The sequence below is a fragment of the Prosopis cineraria genome, unplaced genomic scaffold (genome assembly GCF_029017545.1).
Source record: "Prosopis cineraria cultivar Desert tree isolate PC_DT_omini unplaced genomic scaffold, ASM2901754v1 PC14, whole genome shotgun sequence".
Taxonomy (NCBI): Eukaryota; Viridiplantae; Streptophyta; class Magnoliopsida; order Fabales; family Fabaceae; genus Prosopis; species Prosopis cineraria.
The window spans coordinates 7,228,231-7,249,996 of record NW_026555345.1 but is presented as its reverse complement, the minus strand read 5'-3'; the positions used below and the strand labels follow the sequence as shown (position 1 = coordinate 7,249,996).

Below are 21,766 nucleotides of genomic sequence, written 5' to 3'. Positions count from 1 at the left end.
CATACAAGTAGTGTCTCCATATCTTCAGAGCAAACACAACTGCAGCTAACTTCAAATCATGAGTAGGATAATTTTCCTCATGTGGTCTCAACTGTCTGGAGGAATAGGCAACCACTCGGTCATTTTGCATCAAAACACATCCTAAACCCTTTAAAGAAGCATCAGTGTATAGAGTATACGGCACCACAGGGTCAGGAATAGTCAACACTGGAGTAGTGGTTAACCTCTTTTTCAATTCTTGGAAAGCAGCTTCACATTTGTCAGTCCAAATAAATGGGGCATCCTTCTTAGTCAGCTTAGTTAAGGGCATCACAATTTGCGAAAATCCCTTAATAAAGCGACGATAATAACCTGCTAAACCTAGAAAGCTTCGTATCTCCGTAACAGATTTTGGCTGTTCCCACTTCATCACTGCATCAATCTTGTTAGGATCCACCGCAACTCCATCTCTGGACACAACATGGCCCAAAAACTTTACTTCTTGGAGCCAAAATTCACACTTGTTTAATTTGGCATAAAGCTTATGTTCCCTCAAAACTTGCAAGACGATTCTTAAATGCTCACCATGAGCCTCCTCATCCTTTGAATAAATAAGAATGTCATCAATAAACACTACTACAAACTTATCTAAATAGGGTCGAAAGATCCTATTCATGTAATCTATGAATACCGCAGGAGCATTTGTAAGTCCAAACGGCATCACCATGAATTCATAATGCCCATATCTCGTCTGAAATGCTGTCTTAAGTATATCCTCCGCTCTTACTCTCAATTGGTGGTACCTTGACCTTAAGTCAATCTTTGAGAAAACTGCAGATCCCACAAGCTGATCTAGCAAATCATCGATTCTCGAAAATGGATATTTGTTCTTGATGATTACTTTGTACAATTGTCTATAATCAATGCACAATCGGAGGCTTCCATCCTTCTTCTTTACAAAAAGAACTGGAGATCCCCAAGGTAAAACACTTAGTCTGATGAAACCCTTCTCAAGTAGCTCTTCAATTTGCTTTTTCAATTCTGCTAACTCTGAGGGGGACATTCGATAAGGAGCCTTAGAAATTGGCCCTATACCAGGTACCAATTCAATTAAGAACTCTACCTCGCGCTTTGGGGGTCAACCGGAGACTTCATCTGGAAATACATCTGCAAATTCTTTGACAATAGGGATATTCTTCATGCCTTCATCAATCTCAGCTTAGATAGAGAAGAAAACCATGTAGGCTTGGCAAACCTTCTTTATATATCTATCAACTTGCGCCACCGATAAGAAAACATGATCTTGAGTCTCGACTGGAGTCACCGACAAAAAAGATAAAGACACACACCTGTCTCTACAATCTAGGATAGTACCATTTACACCCATCCAATTCATTCCCACAATTACATCCATACCTCTCAGTGGTAAGATAATTAAGTCCATAGTTGTTTTCCTATTTTTAAACTCGACCACTAGGTTAAGGCATGCCTTAGCGGTCCTCACAGATTCTCCTGCAAGAGTAGACACATTTATATCAAAAGGTAAAATACACACAGGAAAATCAAGGTTCTTTACACAAGTTTCAGAAATAAAAGAGTGTGTAGCACTTGAATCAAACAGTGCAACAATATCATGATGAAGGACTTTGATGTTACCTCTAATGGCATCTGGGGAATTTATCGTGTCCTGAGTAAAGGAAAACACATGGCCAGATATAGTAGGATGTTGGGAAGGGTTCTTCGTATTTGAGTCCTGATTGTTCCCACAAAACTTTGCAATGTGACCGGGTTTCCCACAAATGTAACAAACCCAGCATTGTTTGAAATAACGGCACCCGCATTTAGTGCACTGCTGAGAGCTCACTGTACTCGGAGCAGGGGTAGATACTGTTGGGCTCCTCTGTGACCCGTGATAACTACTATGATAACTCCTCTGTCCTTGGCCCCTTTGAAATGGACCCTTCTGCCTTCCTTGGTTCCATGAGCTACTCGAACCCTGATGGTTTTTTCTTCATAATGCCTCCGGTGGGTCGAGGGTAGGTTGGGGGTCTACTATATGAATAACCCCTCTTCTCTCTCTCAACCTCCTTCTTACTGCGAGCTACTACTTGTAGTTTTATGCACATTTCATCATAATCTCGGATATCTAGATGAGCCAATTGTTCCCTCAATTCTAGTCTAGCCTTCTCCAATAAGCGCTTAGCCTTCCATTCGGAATCATCCCTATACTGTAGGTACGTGAAGTATCTAGATAACTCCTGAAACTTAGCAATGAATGTGTCCTCATCGAGGTTCCCTTGCTTAAAGGCATGGAATTCCGCTTCCTTCTCAGACCTTAACTCTGATGGAAAGTAATGCCTGAATAATTTTTCCTTGAATTCCTCCCAGGTGAGTGTAGAATCATCCCTGGGCCCTGCTATCTCCCACCAATCTCTTGCTCCTTTCACTAGAAGCACTAATGCTACTTGTACTTTCTGATTGCTGGTGCATGTGACTACTCGAAAGATGGATTCGAGTCTCTTCACCCATTCCTCTACCACGGATGGTTTAAGGTTACCATCAAATGTAGAAGGGTTAAACTTCCTAACAGTTTCCCACACATCAGTAATGGTCGGTGGGGCTCTCTGTTCCTCCTGCCTAATTTCCTTCCTTCTAGACTCATGATCTCTCGGAGTGGCAGGATGTGAGGAACTGCCTTCCCCCACATGACTCTCAACATGAGCCCTATCTCCATTTTCAGTTACCTTTTGCCTCTTTAGCTCCGCCAACTCTTGTTCGTATCCTTGAACCTTGTCTGTTAATGTTTTTACAAGCATTCTTAATTTCGCCAAGTCAAGCTCCTCATTTGGCAGTGGCGGTGGCAGATGCTTATGTTGGAATCTTGAGTTACCACGAGTAACAGGCATTTTCTCTCCCCTTCTAAAGGATATAAGATATAAATAATAAAATTAGCCTAGCTATATAATGGCCATACAATGAGAAGCACCATAACAATGTATATTGCCAACCGACTATATACAATGCACCATACATAATAAATACATATTAAATTCACACAAATAATAGTTTCAAACAAAAATTTAAATAAGTGTTACTAAAATAGAGGCTCGAAACATAATGCTCTGATACCAATATGTAACACCCTCAAATTTACAAACCGATTTTTCACAAATTATTAATTCAACAAATCATTTTCTTTTCATTGAACCCTTATCATACCCTTATCATGGTAGAAAAATTTCTACCATGATACATCCAAGACAATATACCACAGGTCTTAAAATATCTCAAAAAGCAATTAGAACCATGAGGGACAGACATGATCCTCATAGCATGTTATTCAAATTAGGTCATGAATCAAAAGGGACAGACATAATCCTCTTGGACATATAAATGCATTTAATAAAAAGGATTAGAGTTTACATGCTCCATAGACAAGATATGTCCTAAGTTGGCACAAGATACATTGTATAATCCAAAATAAGAGGCAACGTAAAAGATGGTGTCTCATACACCATAATTACACCTCTGGTGCTTTCTCGGCCGGATTCGCTCCTGTAAAAATATTAACCACGGGGAATGAGACTTAAAAGTCCCAGTAACCAAAAATTAATATGTAATGATGCATGCGGATGTAACTAATCATGCGATTGCTAAGTGGGCACACAAAACATTTAACCGAACAATATTTTCAAACAAACCGAACAAGTATTTAATTGCATGACTGCACCTTATATCCTCCTTTCACCATGCTCGGACGCCAAATCACCCGGCCAAAGGTGAGTTGGACCAAGCGACACGCCACTCATTGGGTCCAATGAGGGCTTACCACGTGGTAATAATTAACCGAACAGAAATTCCCATTAACACCATACATTAAAATACCCTGACAAGTCATGCATCATTCAAATATCCAAACAGAAATATATCCGAACAATAATATCTCATCATGATAAACAAAAATAAATTTTTAACCCACTTGGCAATAATTTCAAACAAGTATATAACAGTATTTATTTTCAATAATTCATAATTTTTCCAAACAACAAAACAACACATAACCATTCACAAACACACTCATCACAACACATTAATAATGGTTACCTTGTGTCTTGAATAACAAGTTCCCCTTCACAACTCTTTTTTCACCACTATCTTTGTCAATATAATCTACATAATTATTTCACAATACTATATATTAATTTTACATTAAAATAAATAACTCTAATTTAAAGAGGTAGAAAGTCTTAGATCTATAGTCCATATTAACACTAATTTAAGATTTATGCCTCATTTAACTTCCCAAATTCTTTTTTAAAATTCTCGTACCCTAATGAACTATTTTTTTTATCCTCAATTCACTTCTAGTATCACAATTTCATCCTTCTATATTCTAAAAATTCATCCAAAAATAAATTAAAAATTTTAGAATTATTCTGAAGCCTCAAATCACCTTTCTATAACCTCAAAAATACCTATTCATACTTAAATAAATATTTAATAATCATAGGTTTATCCCTACGTCTCAGATTCCACATAAATTCAATCATATAGATCTAGATTTTAACTCAAAAATTCTTAAACATGAGTTTCAACCTTAAAAAAATATTCTATAATATTTTTTATATCCCTAAGAATTTTAACCTATATTTTTAATCCATCATATCATCAGATTAACTATCCTATAGAAAAATCCTAATCAAAATATTTACTCTATCCTACAAAATAATCATACCACTAGAAAGCTAATATTATTTAGAAAATAACTATATAAATTAATTTTGTAATTAAATAAATTTTTAAATGCTAATCTAAACAGGAAAGTTAGAACATACCTGAAGACAAAGAAAATAATCCCCCCTTGCGAGAAAACGCTGAGCAACGTGAGAGGAAGAGAGAAAAATAATATAAAAATGGGATTGTAGTCCCAAAATTATATTTAAAAAAAACTATAGGTTTGAATTTAATTATTCAAATATTTGGGCCAAAAGTTGCAATTTCCTCTAAATTGCATCTTAGCCTCTCATGCTTCCTAATGCACACACCCCCTCCTTTTTATACATGAAGGCACCTCTTCTCTTCCCTCATCTAACCAATGTGGGACTTAGAAACAACAACCTTCCACCCTCTTTTTTTTGTTCCTTCTACCTTCTTTTTTTTTAACACACATAAAAAAAATTATTTATGTATTATATCTTAACTAAATATTGCTTATGTGATTTTAAATTTAAATTTTTAAATTTATAATTACATACCTAACTATAATATCATTTCTAAATAACCTCAAATAATATAAATTCCTATTATTATCATTTTTTCCTCAAAACCTAAATTCTACAATTTCTTTATTATATAAAAATCAGGATGTTACACCATCAAGTACTTTCATAAACTTACATGTTAGATACATTCATAAGATAGCAACTCATTGAAATATAAAAAAAAAAAATATATATATATATATATATATGTGGTTGTATGTATGTACATAAGAATTGCTTCCCCAACCAATCAAAATATCTAACGACAATCTTAAATTCAACTACCTTATTAGTACTGAACCAAATTACAAATTTACAAGTGCAATTACCATATTTATAATATAACATCAAGGATTTTACAACATAACATGCAATTATTTTGGACAACATAACTCAATACCATGAATGTCTAGAACCTTCACCTAACCATCTATTTTTCAATTTTAATATCGAATGTTTCAAAAAAAAATTTACATCACAAAAAACTTAATTTGACATAGCAAGATGGGATGAATGCAAAATCACCTCCCATTTTGGTTACAAAGAAGAAGAGGAGGAAGAAGAATTGCTGCCACAAGTGGTCAATCTTCCTGAGAATTCACTGTTGCTCAAAATGGCAAGCACAACTATTTTAGAGATACAATACCATTTGGAAGTGAAAAATTTAGAGGCATTCAGAATGTAAAACAACAAAGTGAGCAACTTAAATAAGACTCAAATGATGGAAGGTCGTCAAGCAGATTCCTTAAGCAATGGCCTTTCACTTCCACAAATCGCCTTTGATGATGTCTTTGTATAAGTCGTGTGAAGTTATCAAGAGTTTACTCTTTTTGTTTAAACATTTGGGCTTTTTGGTCATTTTGTAAAGAGAGATAATTTCAATTAAGTGCTCATATCGTGCAGAGTATTATCAGAGTTTATTGTCTAATTGGAAAATAACTTCCCACAATAGTCCTTGAATGTCATTCTCTCTTTATTTATTTATTTTCATATGCTAATTTTCATTTGGAATGATATATTTGTTATTTGACTATACTAGTCATTTAGCTCTAACAACCCATTAACTTGAACTGATACAATACATTTAAAGAAATTAGTTGTCACTAATTAAGCTCTCTCTCTTTTTTTTGGGTCGTTTACTTAAACTAAATAGAAATTGCTTTAACTTAACTAGTCATTTAGCTCTAGGGACTCATTAACTTAAACCCTGATAAAATAAATTATAGGAAATTAGCTAATTGTCATTGGTTTATTGTTTTTTTTTCTTTTGCCATTTGCTAGAATAGAGTGGTCATTATTTTAACTTACCTTCGCTTTCTGCTTCAGAGACCCGTTAACTTGGAGTGATAAAATAATTTTAAGAAAATTGGTCATAGCTGGTTAAAGCAGTTTATTTTTTTTATTATTTGCTGAAATGAAGTATTTATTGTTTTAATTTAACTAGTCATGGACCATATTTACTATGATTTGCTTTTTTTAGATGGGTAATATGATCATTTCATGAAAAAAATAATGTAAAAAAAAGACATAGAAATTTCAAAATAATGAGCTCAATTTGCAAATCCTTTTCTACATTTGTTTATTTCGAATTTTTTATTCCCTATCATATTCTCTACTTGAAGCATATAAACTTGTGGATTTTGTTATACAATTAACTTTCAAATATTAAAAATATATTCTTAAATATTAAAATATTGAATTTAATTTTTTTAAACAATAATGATTAAAAATAATTATTTGAAATTAATAATATTATGATTAGAATTTGAAAAGGTATTTTATAAAATCAAAAAATTATATAAAGTTACAATGTCTCAGAAATGGCAATACCGTATATCTCTTTCACAGTTTCACCTTAGTAGTTACCAGTTGCGATACAACCGAAGGGGAACCCCATATCTTTGGTGCCTATGACGACGTCGACACCATAACTAGATGGCAGATAAACCATAAAAACTTGTGAATCTCAGTGGTCACTTCTTCAGGGTAACTACACTATCAATTTTGTCGACTCTCAATTTGATTCTCTTTAACTACGCAAACATTATCAATGATAATTTGGAATCAGAATGTGTAAGTACAACATGTCTTCATCTCAGAATTGGTTACCAGTTTTGCTAATGAATTGGTGATAAGAAATGACTAAGGATAATCATTTTTTATACAAGGATAATAATATTTAAGTGTGGTGGTGAACAATTTGTCCTAATTTGTTCTGGTTTGCGCATTTTCCTTTGTTCTGATTGCTTGATTGGACAATAGTTCACTAATGTGGATACTTTCTTGTTTGATGTTTGTCAATGATCCTTAGCTACGTCGATTTATATTCCCTGCAAGTCATAGGTATCTGAACTTGTTTTCCCTGAGTGAGTCTTCTGATCTTAAAAATGTCTTGTTGAAATCTTTTCTTTTTGCCACACTAATTAGATGTGTAACCTATGCTGTTTAACCATATAATGAAATCTCTTCTCTGATTAAGTATGAGCATATTTTGAACTTTTTATTGCTTGCATAATTTAAAAAGGAAGTAGAGGAGAATTCATTGTGGCCTAAGAATATAGATAAATCTTATACAGATACCATGGTTATTCTTGATGGGGATGATGCTGATGCCTCTCAAATACTTGGTCCTGTCTTATTACACAATGGAAAACTTAGAATTGGATTTCCTCAACGAAAGGGAAAGAAAGAGTCTAAGACTCATCAAATCACAATGGCAGATGCACTTCTTGCATGAGCTGAGGCATCCAAGGCAAAGATAGAATTTCAAGTTGCTAAGGCAAAGAGAATGACTCAAGCCAGTTGTACTACTGGAAACAGCACATCATCTGATTATCCCATTTCCAAATGTGTGTTTGTTCTTGATCAGATTGATGGTGTCTCTGATAAAGTGTATGCAAAGATAATGAACAAATTTACTGATGCATACTGGAGAGAAGTGTTTGTGCTTATTCCTTTGAAAAGGAAGAAGGCATGGTTGGATGGATTGGTTGCAGAAAATGGAAGCAAATCAACTATTTCCAAATGTGTGTCTGCTCTTGAATGGATAGATGGTGTCTCTTATAATGTCTTTATGAAGGCAATGAACAAATTTACGGATGCAACTTGGAGAGAGACATTTATCTCTACTCCTTTGGAAAGGAAGAAGGCATTGTTGGATGGATTAGTGTAATATGTGTCACACTGGAGTTAGAGTGGTAATATTTTTGTTGGGGGATTGTTGGGCTTTGATTTACCTCTTGTTTTTTTTTGTTTGATGGTGATTTACCTTTTCGGATATAGTAGGCAAAGTGGCAAACTATCAACTATCAAAGTATCAACTTCATGTTTTTTATGAACAATTCATCATTATGTATTATGTGGAATTATTTTGCACAATCATTATTCTTATGTCCATTTCATGTTTTATATTCAGCATTCATCTATATAATTTGATAGATTTTGTGCACAATGGACATAGATGATGGTCTCATGAGATGGTGGAATTAATAGTTTAGAGATCTTCTCATCTACCTTCTCATTTCAACCTGAAGAGGGCTATGGATTAGTAGAATTGCTCTTTCTTTTTAATAGAATTGGAATAAATTAAAATTTAAAAATATATTTTATATGACATTGACCTTGTATAATTTGTAATTTTGTATATGCATTTATAATATGAAAAGATTAAAATACTTTTAATAAATAAAAAATATTGCAATCGAGTTTTTAAAAATTAACTTAAGATATTGAAAAATACATCTACCTTATCAGGATTTGAATATTTTGGCCCTTAGCATTTGTTTTGTTCCAAAGTTTACTCTTCACTGGTCAAGCAGATTGCATAGGGCCCACATGCTTGGCCTTAAGCTATGGGGTGTGTTTGGATTTTAATTGAAAAAAATTAATTAAAAAAAATTAATTATTAAAATGTGATGGTGTTTGGATAAATTTTTAAAAATTGATTATGATATTGATTTTTCAAAATGAAACAAATTTTAACTTATTTCAAATGGAGTTTTGAAAATCAAATAGAGTTTGAAAAAATTAGAATGTTTTGATAAAATTTTTCAAAATTATGGTTTTGAATTTAAAATTGATTCTAAAAGGATATCCAAACAGGCACATGATTGTTTATGGAACCCATTCGTTTTTAGCTAATTAATAATTATCATTCTCTAATATATTATGACTACATCTACCACTATTATCACCACCATCCCTATTATTAATACTATTTTAATAATTATTATAAATTATAAAATTGGTAAAAAATCAAACCATTTACAAATTATTAATATTAAATTAAATGGTGCTGCATTCATTTATTTTGTTATTTTTATTTTCTATCCTATCTAATTTTTATTTTTCTTCACAAATCATAACTTATAAACGTGGAAAAAAAAATCACACGAATTAGAAATTATTAATACTAAATTAAATAAAATAGTGCTGCATTCATTCATTTTTTTTTTATTTTTCTTTCCTATCCTATCAAATTTTTCTTCCCAAATCTCGCATACATGCATTTTACACACACAATGCATATACGCATCACTTACCTACCGTCCACAAATTTTTAATTCTCTTCTTAATCACTTGGGTTGGGGATTGATATCAAAATCCTTTGCATCAAAAGAGAGATCATGCCATTTGAACTATAGCTCGTTGGCCTGCATTCATTTCTTTAGCATATTTGCATTTATCTCAGTAATAATTAAATTGCAAGTTTTGTATGAAAGCAAATAAGTTTTAATACAAAAATAAAAAATAATATCTAAAAATCATCATCATTATTAATTATTAATTAATATAAAAAGTAAAAAGAAAAAGAAAAAACTCATTAATTGCTGGGGCTCTGCCTCTGGCTGGGCGAAACGTGTGAAGTTCTGCTTGCAAGAAAAAGGATTACTTCGTACTGCATCCATGAAAGCAAAGCAGCGCGGAGCCTCCTTTGGAACACTATGAGTCTATAACACCTCTCAAGAAAAAAATCTCTGCACTGTCAAATTTTCGTAATGGGTCGCTTCATCATATTCAATACTGCTCAACTTTGCGGAATAACATGGTGGATTCAAAATCATCACCGTTCCATTTCTTCGCCAACCACTAATAGTATCCTCTCTCTTATGCGATTCAGGCAATGCTCATCAACAAGTCCAGAATCATCCAGAATCCCATTATTCACCCCATTATCGCCGAATCTTAGAAATTACTGCCGCGGAGTAGGATCGCAGAAGGAAAGGAGTGAGAAGCACGAAATGGCAAGGAAGCTCGCGAGAAACGTCGAGATTCTTACTTGTCCTTCTTCTGCTCAGGCTGGCTTTTGCGATGTCTATGTGGTTGGCACAGTTCATATTTCTCAGGTCATTTTTTTCTCGACTGATATTTCTCAGGTCACTGTTTCGTTTCACTGCTTTAAAATTCCATGTGTTTGATTAACTTATAAGGGCTTCTGTGTCATTAGTCTTATCTATGTCATTATTCCGCTAAGAGGTATTTAAAACTAATTAAATTAAAGTTGAAAAAGACGGTTTTATGGCCCACTTTGGAAAAGAAATATATACATGTGCGTGTGGCTTTTAAGAAGAGATCGGTGTTTAATGGTACGAATTCGGATTAGTGTGTTCCATATATTTCCTCATTTCACTTTATCTTCAGACCTTGTTACTAGATTTTGGGACCGTTGGAAATTGTTTTTATTTTATTATTATAAAAATTAATATTTTATAAAATAGATTTTAAAAATGAAAAATAATAAAAACATGTATTTTTTTCACTTTTTCTTATTTTTCAAAATAATAATCTCAAAATATTAAAAAATTATTTTTATGTTTTTTATTTTTTAAAATAATATTTTATTTTTTTATTTTTAAAATATTTTTTGAAAGCACATTATTAAATAAATTTGTTCTCCTATGAAGAACAAAAAATTCTTCCCATAGCAGGTTTCCAAAACAACACCTTCTTCATAAGATAATTCCAAAAGTAGTATCCGGATGCTTTCCGCACTATAAGAAAAAGTTTTTCGTCCTTCATCTACTATATGGCATAGCTTTTTGATAAAGGGAGAAACGTGTCCGTTAACCAAACTCATCAGATGTTCTACTACCTGCAAATTAATTTATGATCGAAACTGTCTTATTAAATATCTTAACCTGAGTAAATTCTTTCGCAACACATTTTCCTCTGAAATTATTTTCATTGTTCTATTTCTTTTCCGTATAAACGAAAGAAACGGTGACTGTTTTGTTGCAGAAATCATGCGAGGAGGTCCAGGAAATAATCAAATTTTTAAGACCAGAGGTACTGTATGTACTTTTTAACTTTTTAATATTTGATTGATTGAAGCATCATCAATCAGCAAGGATGAACTTGCTTTTCCGTTCAGCCCCCTCTCCAGCATGTTAAAGTTGCAATATGAAACCATATGCCTTCCTTTCTTTTTGTTTTGTTGGCTGCAGGTTGTCTTTTTAGAATTGTGCGGAAGCCGCAAAGCTGTTCTTTCTAGACATCTGAAGGTCTCCATTCTTTAACTTAGTTTGTTCGTTTTCTTCTCATTTGTGTTTAAGATAAGCTTGCTAAAGTGGGGCGAGGATACTTAATTATTAATATCTTTATACTTAAGTTCCATAATCGGAGGGGGCTAATTATGAATGTTAGATTGCTAGTGACCAATATGATTAAAGGGTTTCCAAGCTTAAAATATATTTTTCTGCCTTATAGAATGCAAAGTTAGCCAACAAAGTAATACTTACTTGGTTCATTTCATTTATATGCCTATTTATTAATTATTAATTATTTTTTCCTTCTTCAAGTTCAAGGTACCCACTGTAGGAGAAATGACCGCAGGTGCAAGGAAACACGGTATTCTTGCGGTACTTGTGGGCTGGTTTTATGCCAAGGCATGCTTTTATCTTCCACATCATATTTAATGTTACTAGCTTACTATGAGATTTTTAATCAGTTACCTTTGATCCATTCTTGTTCTGGGTATATACTCGCTTGTCATGAATTTTTTGACAGGTCGCTTGTGAGCTTAAGGTCATTCCAGGTTCTGAGTTTCGTGTGGCATATGAAGAAGCAATCAAGTATGGCGGCAGGATGATACTTGGCGATCGCCCTGCAAAGGTTGTACCATTTCTTATTTTAATTTAAAGTTTGTTAAATACACGGAAGAATTCTTGTCTCATTGGTTAAATGTATTATATTCTATATACTTAGAAGGGAAGCTGATATTTGACGAACCTGTAAGATATATTATTTTCTTAATTATAATTAAGAAAATTAATTATTGAAATCCTAGTGAAAGATCCCAGTATGAGCCGAAATTAATGATGTGACTAAAATACCTTCAATTAAATGAATACAATATCTGCAATATTTGAATAATTAGAAATACTAGTTGACTGTACTTTGCAACCAATTGTTCTTCAAATTCAGGAAGAATGTCAGTTGAATAAATATATTCGTTTGTCACTAAAGTGTTCATATCCTTTTTTCCTTTTGTAAAACGTAAATTCCATTTATCAAGAACAAAATTCATACATCATTTAAAGAGATGCTTAAGGAATAACCATCTTCTAGGAAGAGTTCTATTCCTGTTGTATCAAAACATTTGGATGAGGAAGAGATGGATCTATAAAACAAATCAAAAGACTTGTGTATCAAAAGGAAAACTACCTAGTCAAATCATTCCAACATATTCATTTTTCTCAAATAATTCACCTCTATGTTGATAGCTTTTCAGGTAAGTAAAAAGTAGTTCTCGTTGATATTTTCTCTTTAATCCTACCAAGTATCATTCTAATCTTATTCTTTTCACCTCTGAATATCTTGTGGTTTCTTTCAATCCAAACATGATAAATAGTTGCAGCAAGCAATTATAGATTAGAGAATGTTTCTTTTGAATTTACAATACTTTACTTGTATGCAAAAACAAAAAATATGATCCATCTGTTAAATTTAGTTTGTAAGTCAAAGCAATTAATTCATCCTGCAACCAGTTCAAGAAGTTGTTTTGACCAGCTACAATGGAAGAACAAATATTCCCCGGCTTCTTCTTCCATCTTGTAGAAGGTGCATTTACTGTCAGCCGCCTGCAAAATACACATGAAGTTTTGGCTTTCTACTTTTTGTAAGCAACCTTTTCCTCAATGCAAGCCATTTGACAAATGAGTGCTTAGGTATATTAAATTTCCCACAAGCAATTGTTGCCCGCTGTACAGTATGTTTAACCCTATAAACAGCCATTTGTATCCGTAATTTATTGTAAAAATTGCTCTCCTGGATCAATTTGCCTTAATGGAAGCTTGCTGCCATTTTGTCTATGAGCTTCAAAAGCTTTTTCCAATGCCAACTTGTGCCTTGCTTCATTGATATTCCCAGAAATTAACATTTTCCAAATAAACTTCATTTATCCACTTCACCCACAATGTGCATTGGCCATTGCCAAGCTATATTCCTGCAACTTGATTCCATATTGGTTCCAGATTGTATAATTTCTAATAAAACCAAGCCCGCCTTGGCTTTTCTTGCAGCAAATTTCTTCCCAACTGACTAGAGCCGCATTTGGTGCATTATCCTTTTACTCCACAGAAGTTCTTACAAACTCTTTCTACCAGCATAAGACAAGTCCCTAGTTGACTATCTTCTGATTCTAGTAGTTATCTTGTCAATTAGGCTACGATAATCTCCCTTTGACCACTTTGCATGAGAGACGGGAATTCCAAGATATTTTAGTAGGAAATCCCCAAAAGTGATACATGTTGCTTCCTTCAACTGGTTCTGGAGGCTACCATGGATACCCCCACCCAACATATATTACTCCGGAAAATCCTTGAAAACTTGCATGACAATCTCAATTGAATTCAGATTAGCTTTCAGAACATTAGAAGGTCATGTGCAAAGCACAAGTTCATTAAAAGTTTCTACAAACGGGGTGAAAACCCATCTCTTTAATTTTGCCCTATGATTTACTTCCTTTGTTGTGGTTTTTCAGTTTCCAGCATTATATTACTTGGAATTCCAAGTAGTGGTGCATTGTCCAGCATCGTGGCTATGCTTCATTATGTTCTTGTTAGGAATTTATTAATGTATTTTGATACTGGTCTCAAGGCAGATTACAGCGCTTAGAACATGGAGATTAATGCCACTTAGGGAGAAGATAAAATTATTGGCTAGTTTCCTTTATATAGCAGTTTTTATCTCCAGCCCTGAGGTTCAAGAAAAACTGGTAAGCTTCACAATACCCAAACATTGTGATGAATGGCCAGTGATTATTATATGTATGTGCTAAAATGTTGTCTATTTCCTAAATTGGGTTCTCTTTTTTCACGCTTCAGCTAAAGAAAATGAAATATGTAATTGACATGCAAGCACTCATGTTTCAAGTATTCAGTAAGGAGTTTCCATCTTTAACGGAGACCCTTGTGCATGAACGAGATCAGTAAGTTCTCTTGCAACTTCTTTTTGTGAAATTTTATTTTACAGTTTCATTTCAAAAGAAAGCTACACAGCTCCGAATTGTTTTTGTTACTTGTCTGTTGTCTTATGCTTCTCTGACAATTTGAAGAATATGGTTGTTTGCTTTCATCAAAATTTGTAAAATGTCACTTTGGTTAGCATTGTTTGTTTTTATTATGGGGATGTGGTGTTCCAGGGAATCATCTTGGATATGGAAGCCACCCTCAGGATCTGAATATAAATACCAGAGACGTACCAGAGTTTACCTCTTGTCTTTAGGATATGTAGACACAAATATTTTGTCAGCAGTAGTAGGATGTTATTTGGTCGCCTGCCAGTCAATCCTGTATTTGATGCTGACCTTGACGACCTTGGCCAATAATCTCTAATTCTCTATATTGTAGTCTTAGCATCATGAATGTCAACCTTATTGGGAATTTTTTTTTTTTAATACAAAAGCCACGATGAAATTGTGCAAGAATAAAACAAAACTTGGTTAAATCAGCTAATAACAAGTTTTTGCACCCTGAGGGTGGATCATCATAGATAGTAGTAGCATCAAACTTGTCTTGATTTGCTTGGTGAGCTAACCAATTGGCACGAGTGTTTGCTTCTTTGAATACATGGTCAATTATGACAAACTAGTTGCTCTATGATGACCTCATTGGGATGTTGTGGTTATAGTATCACAATCACTCAGCTTTGGGCCTTGCAGCCCATGACACTCTTGTCTCCTCTTAGTAGCAGGTGCAGCAGATTGAGTCCTGCTATGAACATGCTGAATGGGCCCACTAGCCCCATCAACTTCATTTACATAAATAAAGTAAAAGTAATGGAAGCTTTTGCAATATATATCAAATGTCAAGGGAGCTGAGTGTTATTTGTGAAATAAGAGATGTTTCAAATATGACTCAAGTAATTATTATGGAGCAATTATTATTATTCTCAATATCATTTACTCTTAAGTTTGTGAATGGTTTTCTGTGAATTTCACATCTAGGATTTATACATACAACATATCTCACCATCGAGATTGAATTTGTTATTATTTGCATTTTCTAGTTAAGAAAAAGGATAAATTCTTTTTGGGAAGAAAGGTTTCCTATTCCATGTCCGATTATCATTTGGTTTTGCTAGTCTTACGTCATAAGAATTGTGAATAATTTTGTTGAAGATCATCGTTTTCATCATAATTCATAAATGATCTGCTCGCACCTAAAGTTAAAGCACCAGTTTTTTCAGCTATTATTTTCGTCAAGAATTTAGTTATCGCTTACTTATAGATCTTCTCATTTTAGTTCTTTCTTACACCTTTGAAAATTCAGATACATGTCTTGTACTTTGTTAAACGTAGCAAGCAAGAGTGGCTCAGTTGTTGCTGTTGTTGGAAAAGGGCATCTACAAGGAATAAAGAAGCATTGGAGGCAACCCGTAGTGGTAAGTTTACATTTTGTAGTTTCTATTCATGCATTATAGCAAATGATGCTTGGGAGGCTGATGATTGATTCCCAAAACAGTGAATTATTAACAGTTAAGTTTTTTTTATATATATATTTTTTGGCTGAGAAAATTGATTGCAAATATCAATTTAAAAGTGCGAGTTTGATTTGAAATTTAAATGACTTATTTACAGTTGAAATGTCTAAACTTATAGTTGCTTGAATCTATATTTGCAATCCATTTTTTAAAAAAATTATCAGAGACCTGACTATCATTCTCCAAATATGTTATGTGCACTTATAGCTAGATGTTTGGAATCTCAAAGTGTCATAAATCATCTATAACTTTGAAACCAGCGCAAAAAAAAATTAGTTTATATTTAATCTATTCGATTAAGAGCAGCATGAACAGTAGCGTTAACTCTTAATTAGGGACATTATTCTAAATAAATAAAATAAACCTAATAACTAGAATAACCCTATCCAGTGACAGCAATAAATAATACTCTCTCCATTTCAAATTATAGAGTATTTTTAAAGAAGTTTTTTCGTCTCAAAATATAAAACACTTTGGGTAAATTAAGGCTTCATTAAATGCGCAAATTTTATTTTTATCCTTTCTCTTTCTATAATTTCAATATATTAAATGATTGATATTTTTAAAAGTTTATATTTTTGTTTTGGAAAGATAAAATTATTAGGTGTATTTAATGAGGTTTATTGGTATGTAAGATTTTGTCTAAATGTATTTTATAATTTGAAACAGAGAGAGTAATTAACAGTAGGTAAAGGGTTAATAAACATAAACAAATAAATAAATGTTTTATTCTCTCCAACAAATCCTTTTAACAAATGCTTGAAAGAGCTCCAATATTTATGCTTTGTTTTCCATTGCCAAAATTATAGTGTGTGAATGCGCACGCATGTGTCGTTCTTTAACTATAAAATTTACCCTTTTTTTTCTCTCCCACATTGTCTCTGTGCGTAGTCCTTTAAAAGTTTTACTTTGCTCTCTAACTTTAATATATTTTAATTTCTTTCGTTATCTTCACTTTAAATTTCACTTTTGTCACATAATATCATTTGATTTTGATTGAGTCGATTATTTTGTACCCTTGGTTTCCTTTTCTTATAATTTGACGATTTTTTTTCTTTCAAAGTTGACTCGATTTTTTTCTCTAACACTAATAAATTAAAATACTTAAGAGAAAAGTTATCTTATCGATAAAAATAAATAAAATCGTTATTCCTAATTAAAGAAATTTTTGAAAATAAAATTAAGGGCCAAAATTGAAACTTAAGGAACCAAATGAAATTATGACAGAAAAATGAAATATAGAGTTATTCATGGATTAAAATGAAACCAGATGAATCGAGGTGGGGGGGGGGAGGTGGGGAATGGAATCTAAGAAAATGTTAAGGGAACAAGCTAAAATTAAGTTAAAGGGCGAAAATAAATTTCAAGATGAAGTACAAGGGTCCTATTTTGGCTTTATGTCTAACATTCAATGTGAGACTTTTTTCAATTATGAATTACTGTGCTGAATCTAAGTTAACAGACAAAATTGAAACTTACGATGTAATCAAGGGACCAAAAATTTATATACCCCTTTTTTCTATTATTCATTATGAAGACTTTCATCATGTCTCAATTGCTGTTTCTCAGTTGAAGGATCTCATGAAAATTCCAGCTAAAACGTCACTTAGTCTGACTTCTCTTGTGGTGGCTGGTGTAACCATGATATCAGGCATCTATCTTTCATCCAAGATATGATTCATTAAGTTGAGGTATTGTCGTCTTCTGCAGCAATATTTTCTTGTTATACTTGAGCAAGAAAATACTGGCTTGAGCAGTTATGCTGTTTCTAAACATCATAAATCTTTGATCATTTTAATTTTTCTTCTTGATCACCACATGATTCATGTTACATCAGTGCAGCTTGGTGTTTGCGTAGGTTCTTCAAGTAGGAAAATTAATGGAGCTTGACTTTTTACCTATGGGCTTTATCTCGGGTCCTGAAGATTTAAATCCGTAGATTGTGTTGCTGCATGTGTGATGTGTCTAGACAGGAACATTCCAAGGATCGATACTAACAATCTAGCTTTAGAATGTTTCTTTTCTTATTTTGACCCTTGCAATGTTTTATTCATGGTTTGCACAAAGTTTGATGAATGAGGACAAACTCTATCAAATGAATGAAAAATCCGTTCTAAATGACTGATTATTAATGAATGCCTGCACTGAGATATGAGCACTTTTGCTCTTGCAATGGTACTTAAAGCATGAGGTTTTGAAAAAGCTTTTGGCTATGGAAGACATTGCCAAGACTGGAGTGACGTATAAAAGGGAAAAATAGATGGAAAAATGCATAATACATTTGATACTGTAGTGTTTGTACACTATGAATAGATATACCACTATGATTCTGTGTGTGTTTCTTTCACAGCATTTTTGGTGATCTGTTTAGTGATAAAATGAGACAGAACACCAATGGGGCAGGAGAAGAGGCAAAGAGAAACTGAATGGCGAGTCTCAATTTGATTCTGAAGTCCATCGTGAAAAACCTGCCTGCATCAACATGATATATATATATATATATATATATATAGAATGACCAAAGAAAGGAAGAGAAATAAAATGGAAATAGTGAGAAGAAAAGGACCTGGCAGCAAAGAGATCTATGGCCAGTAAGTGAATCCAAGCAGAGGCTAAAGTCATCTCACTGGAGAACATTTTTGTTATACTGCTTAGCTGCACCAAAGCATCCGACCCCGTCAATGATAAAACTATTGCCGTAAGTTTAATATAACCTTACCTGATATTACTGAATGAGTAGAATGTTAAGGGCTTGTTATTTGGTTTTATTCCCTTTTTTTAAAAAAAAATATTTACTAAAACAAAACAAAAGAAAATATGTTTAATTATGTTAATCAGAAAACAATTTTAGAGTTAAAAAAATTGGCTAATTGTAGTGGTCAGTTGTAGTTAATAGTAGCCACCTATAAAGTGGTTGGCTATAATTAAAAGTATTTTACAATAGTTAAATGTGATGTACTTTAAAAAAAAATGAATTTTTAAAAACAAAAAATGAAAACAATTTTTAAAAGTATTTAAATCTAAAACACTTATTTAAACAATTTTTTTATTTTTAAAAACAAAACACTTTTTTAAAAATAGAAATCAAACATATCTTAAATTTGTGAGATCTATTATTATTATTGCACTGTAGTAGATGCCTTGTCTTTGGATCATTCTGTTTTTGGGGTGGTGTTACCCAGCCCAAAACACTTTTCAAGGCATGAAAGAAACAACCGCAGAAGCTAAGGCCTCCAAAATCCCTGATAGAACTACTTAAAATTATTTTTAGTACTGGAGAAAATTACTGTTAGGAGAGGTTTACATAATTTTTCTTTGAATTGATTTTCTTCAAATTAGTTGGAGTCCAATGTGGTTTTCGGAAATCGGTTGATATCACCCAAGAAAATTTTATGAAATATTTGGAAAAATATTGTTATTTATATTGACTTATTTTGATAAATTTGTATCTTAATGTGTAATTTATAGAGAAAAAGTTATCATTTCTGTAGAAACTAATAAATCATTTCAACTTTAACAAATTAGAAATATTAACATTTGATTAGTTTAATTACTACGGCACCGATAGTCAAACATGCCAATTTGATCCAGGAAGAATGCCAACAACTACTTAAAAAGAAAAATTGAATTTGATCTAACCTCTGGTAAGTAGTATTTGCTTGCAAAAAGGAGTTGAATGGTCTCAGGGGTCCAAGAAAGGCACAGTAGATATGTATACAGAAGGCCAAGCAACACATATGGTATTCCACTTTTCATTGACCTTTTAGTCTGCACTTTCCCATTTTATACGATGAATCAGATTCAGCACCTAACGATTCAAAGCCCAATCTAAATCTATATCTGTGTATATACAGCTTCTATGCAACACACGAGATCCAAATCTAACAAGTCACAATTTTCATAAATCATAAACAGTATATATAGTTCATTACACAGTGATCCATATTGGTTATGTGAATAAAGCCTCCATGCAGATCCCATATTTTGATATATTACCAATAAATGTAAGGCTAAATAAGTAAATTATCTCTTGAATTTTAGTTACAATAACATCATAAACCCACAACACATTTATTGTACGAATTATCCCCTCAATTTTTAGAAATGATTCAATCTAGCCTTTACCATTAATAAAAATTAAATTTGACTATTAATTAACTAAAAAATAATTTCAAAAATTATAGAAACTAAAAATTTTTTTGGCTCTTTTCAAAAAAAATTTGGTCCTTTATTGTAATTTGTTTGTCATTTTTTATAATTTTTTGAAGTTATTTTCTAATCAATTAAGTATCAAAGTTAACTTTTATTAACGACAGGGATCAAATTACATTGTTTTTAAAAATTGAAGAAATAATTTATACAATACACAAAATCTATAGTACTACTTGCCCTAAAATTCAGAAGGCAATTTTACTCAATTTTACCCTAAATATAAACATACATGTAGTCTATTAGTTCGTTAGTTGACGTCAGCATCTTATAAATTAATTCCAAACGCAATAAGAAACATACTATCTCTGATTCGGGAGCTGCGATCATGAGTGTGTAAAATGGGAGAACTGCTGCAGTTCCCAACGAAAACACACTGCTAGCAAGTTCAGAGCTTGGCAACCCTGCAACAGATATATAGTCATAGAACTTGCACACAATCACACACACATCACAGATGTGGATGATGGTTATGAAAAGAGAATACATGAAGCAGAAATTCCATTGTGTTTTTGACGAAGTAGAGATTTCACAGCTTGTGGCTTCAAAATGATTTTGGATCCTCCTAAGAAACTCCAATCTCCTCTCAACTTGACTCTTCTACATGACTCAGAACCACTTCTTACAGGCTCAGAGTGATCAATCTATAACAAACAGAGCCTAACTTGTAAGCAAAAGTCTTGAGTCTGCAAATAATTAAATGGTTATATAAACACAAAAACAGATAAAGTGCATATCATACAGTAATATTCATATGAGATTTAACCAAGTTTTACGTTAACGGAGGGTTTAACACAATTCTCTTTTATTCGGGCTTAGAACCAATTATAAATATAGGCAATTTTTTTTTATGCAAAATTGTGCAAAACTATACTTGTTGACAGTTTTTTTTTTTTTTTTTAACTCTGGTTAGATCATAAAGTCCTTCTGAAACCACTCTATGACATACTGAAAAAGAACACTCCTATTTCATGAATGAAATTTTAAAAGCAGAAAATGCAAACATGGCTGTTTCATTTATCATGTTTTTGCTGATTCACATAAACAAGAATTGAATCCAGAACCAAGAAAAGAAAGAAAGAACTCAAATCCAAAAACACTCAAGGAATTCAAAGAGGCTGCAGAAACAGAAATGGAATCAGAAAGTGCAAGTCATAGTCTTGGTATTAGGGAAACTTTACCTTTAATGCTAATGGAGAATAGCACAACGAAGAAGAGGAGGAGGCCATAATTGAGGGCAAAAATGAATAACAGAATTGAGCACAAATTGACAATTTTATAGTCCAAAAGCAAAAAAGTTTTTGTTATAATTTAAATTTAAAAATTCAAATATTTTG

The 21,766-nt window shown here is 32.7% G+C and overlaps 2 protein-coding genes and 1 long non-coding RNA gene across 11 annotated transcripts in view; 1 reads left to right on the top strand and 2 right to left on the bottom strand.

Moving 5' to 3' along the window:
- Window positions 1-3,264: 3,264 nt before the first annotated feature.
- LOC129293001 (uncharacterized) overlaps window positions 3,265-21,766 on the bottom strand; it is a 35,679-nt gene continuing 17,177 nt past the window's right edge. Inside the window, exons 1-2 of one of the 3 annotated variants that reach the window (XR_008589081.1) lie at window positions 4,815-4,975; window positions 3,265-4,149 (exon numbers count right to left, since the gene is read on the bottom strand). This is a non-coding gene — a long non-coding RNA (uncharacterized LOC129293001). Of the gene's footprint in view, window positions 4,150-4,814; window positions 4,976-21,766 lie in introns of those variants that run through there. The other 2 variants (XR_008589079.1, XR_008589080.1) reach the window with 2 other exon arrangements.
- LOC129292998 (uncharacterized) lies at window positions 10,097-18,336 on the top strand. Of its 6 annotated transcripts, none has more exons than XR_008589078.1 (10): window positions 10,097-10,585; window positions 11,478-11,525; window positions 11,684-11,740; window positions 12,038-12,124; window positions 12,246-12,350; window positions 14,341-14,454; window positions 14,564-14,667; window positions 16,039-16,121; window positions 17,790-17,911; window positions 18,079-18,336. XR_008589078.1 is itself a non-coding variant. In XM_054930768.1 (10 exons), the coding sequence occupies exons 1-9, from the start codon at window positions 10,238-10,240 to the stop codon at window positions 17,895-17,897; spliced, it is 1,083 nt and encodes a 360-aa protein (XP_054786743.1). In that variant the 5' UTR covers window positions 10,097-10,237; the 3' UTR covers window positions 17,898-17,911; window positions 18,079-18,336. The 6 variants fall into 6 exon arrangements, 5 of the variants coding, with proteins under 5 accessions (XP_054786743.1, XP_054786747.1, XP_054786742.1 ...); XM_054930768.1 differs by having other exon boundaries at window positions 16,010-16,121; XM_054930770.1 differs by having other exon boundaries at window positions 10,098-10,287; window positions 10,360-10,585; window positions 16,010-16,121; window positions 17,790-18,336.
- Window positions 17,559-21,748, bottom strand: LOC129293000 (protein ABA DEFICIENT 4, chloroplastic). 2 transcript variants are annotated; one of them, XM_054930776.1, is made up of 7 exons: window positions 21,611-21,748; window positions 20,917-21,073; window positions 20,733-20,833; window positions 19,860-19,988; window positions 18,787-18,875; window positions 18,540-18,692; window positions 17,559-17,924 (listed from the first exon to the last, which is right to left on the bottom strand). In XM_054930776.1, the coding sequence occupies exons 1-6, from the start codon at window positions 21,656-21,658 to the stop codon at window positions 18,542-18,544; spliced, it is 675 nt and encodes a 224-aa protein (XP_054786751.1). In that variant the 5' UTR covers window positions 21,659-21,748; the 3' UTR covers window positions 17,559-17,924; window positions 18,540-18,541. The 2 variants fall into 2 exon arrangements, with proteins under 2 accessions (XP_054786751.1, XP_054786752.1); XM_054930777.1 differs by lacking the exon at window positions 17,559-17,924 and having other exon boundaries at window positions 18,478-18,692; window positions 20,733-21,115; window positions 21,611-21,665.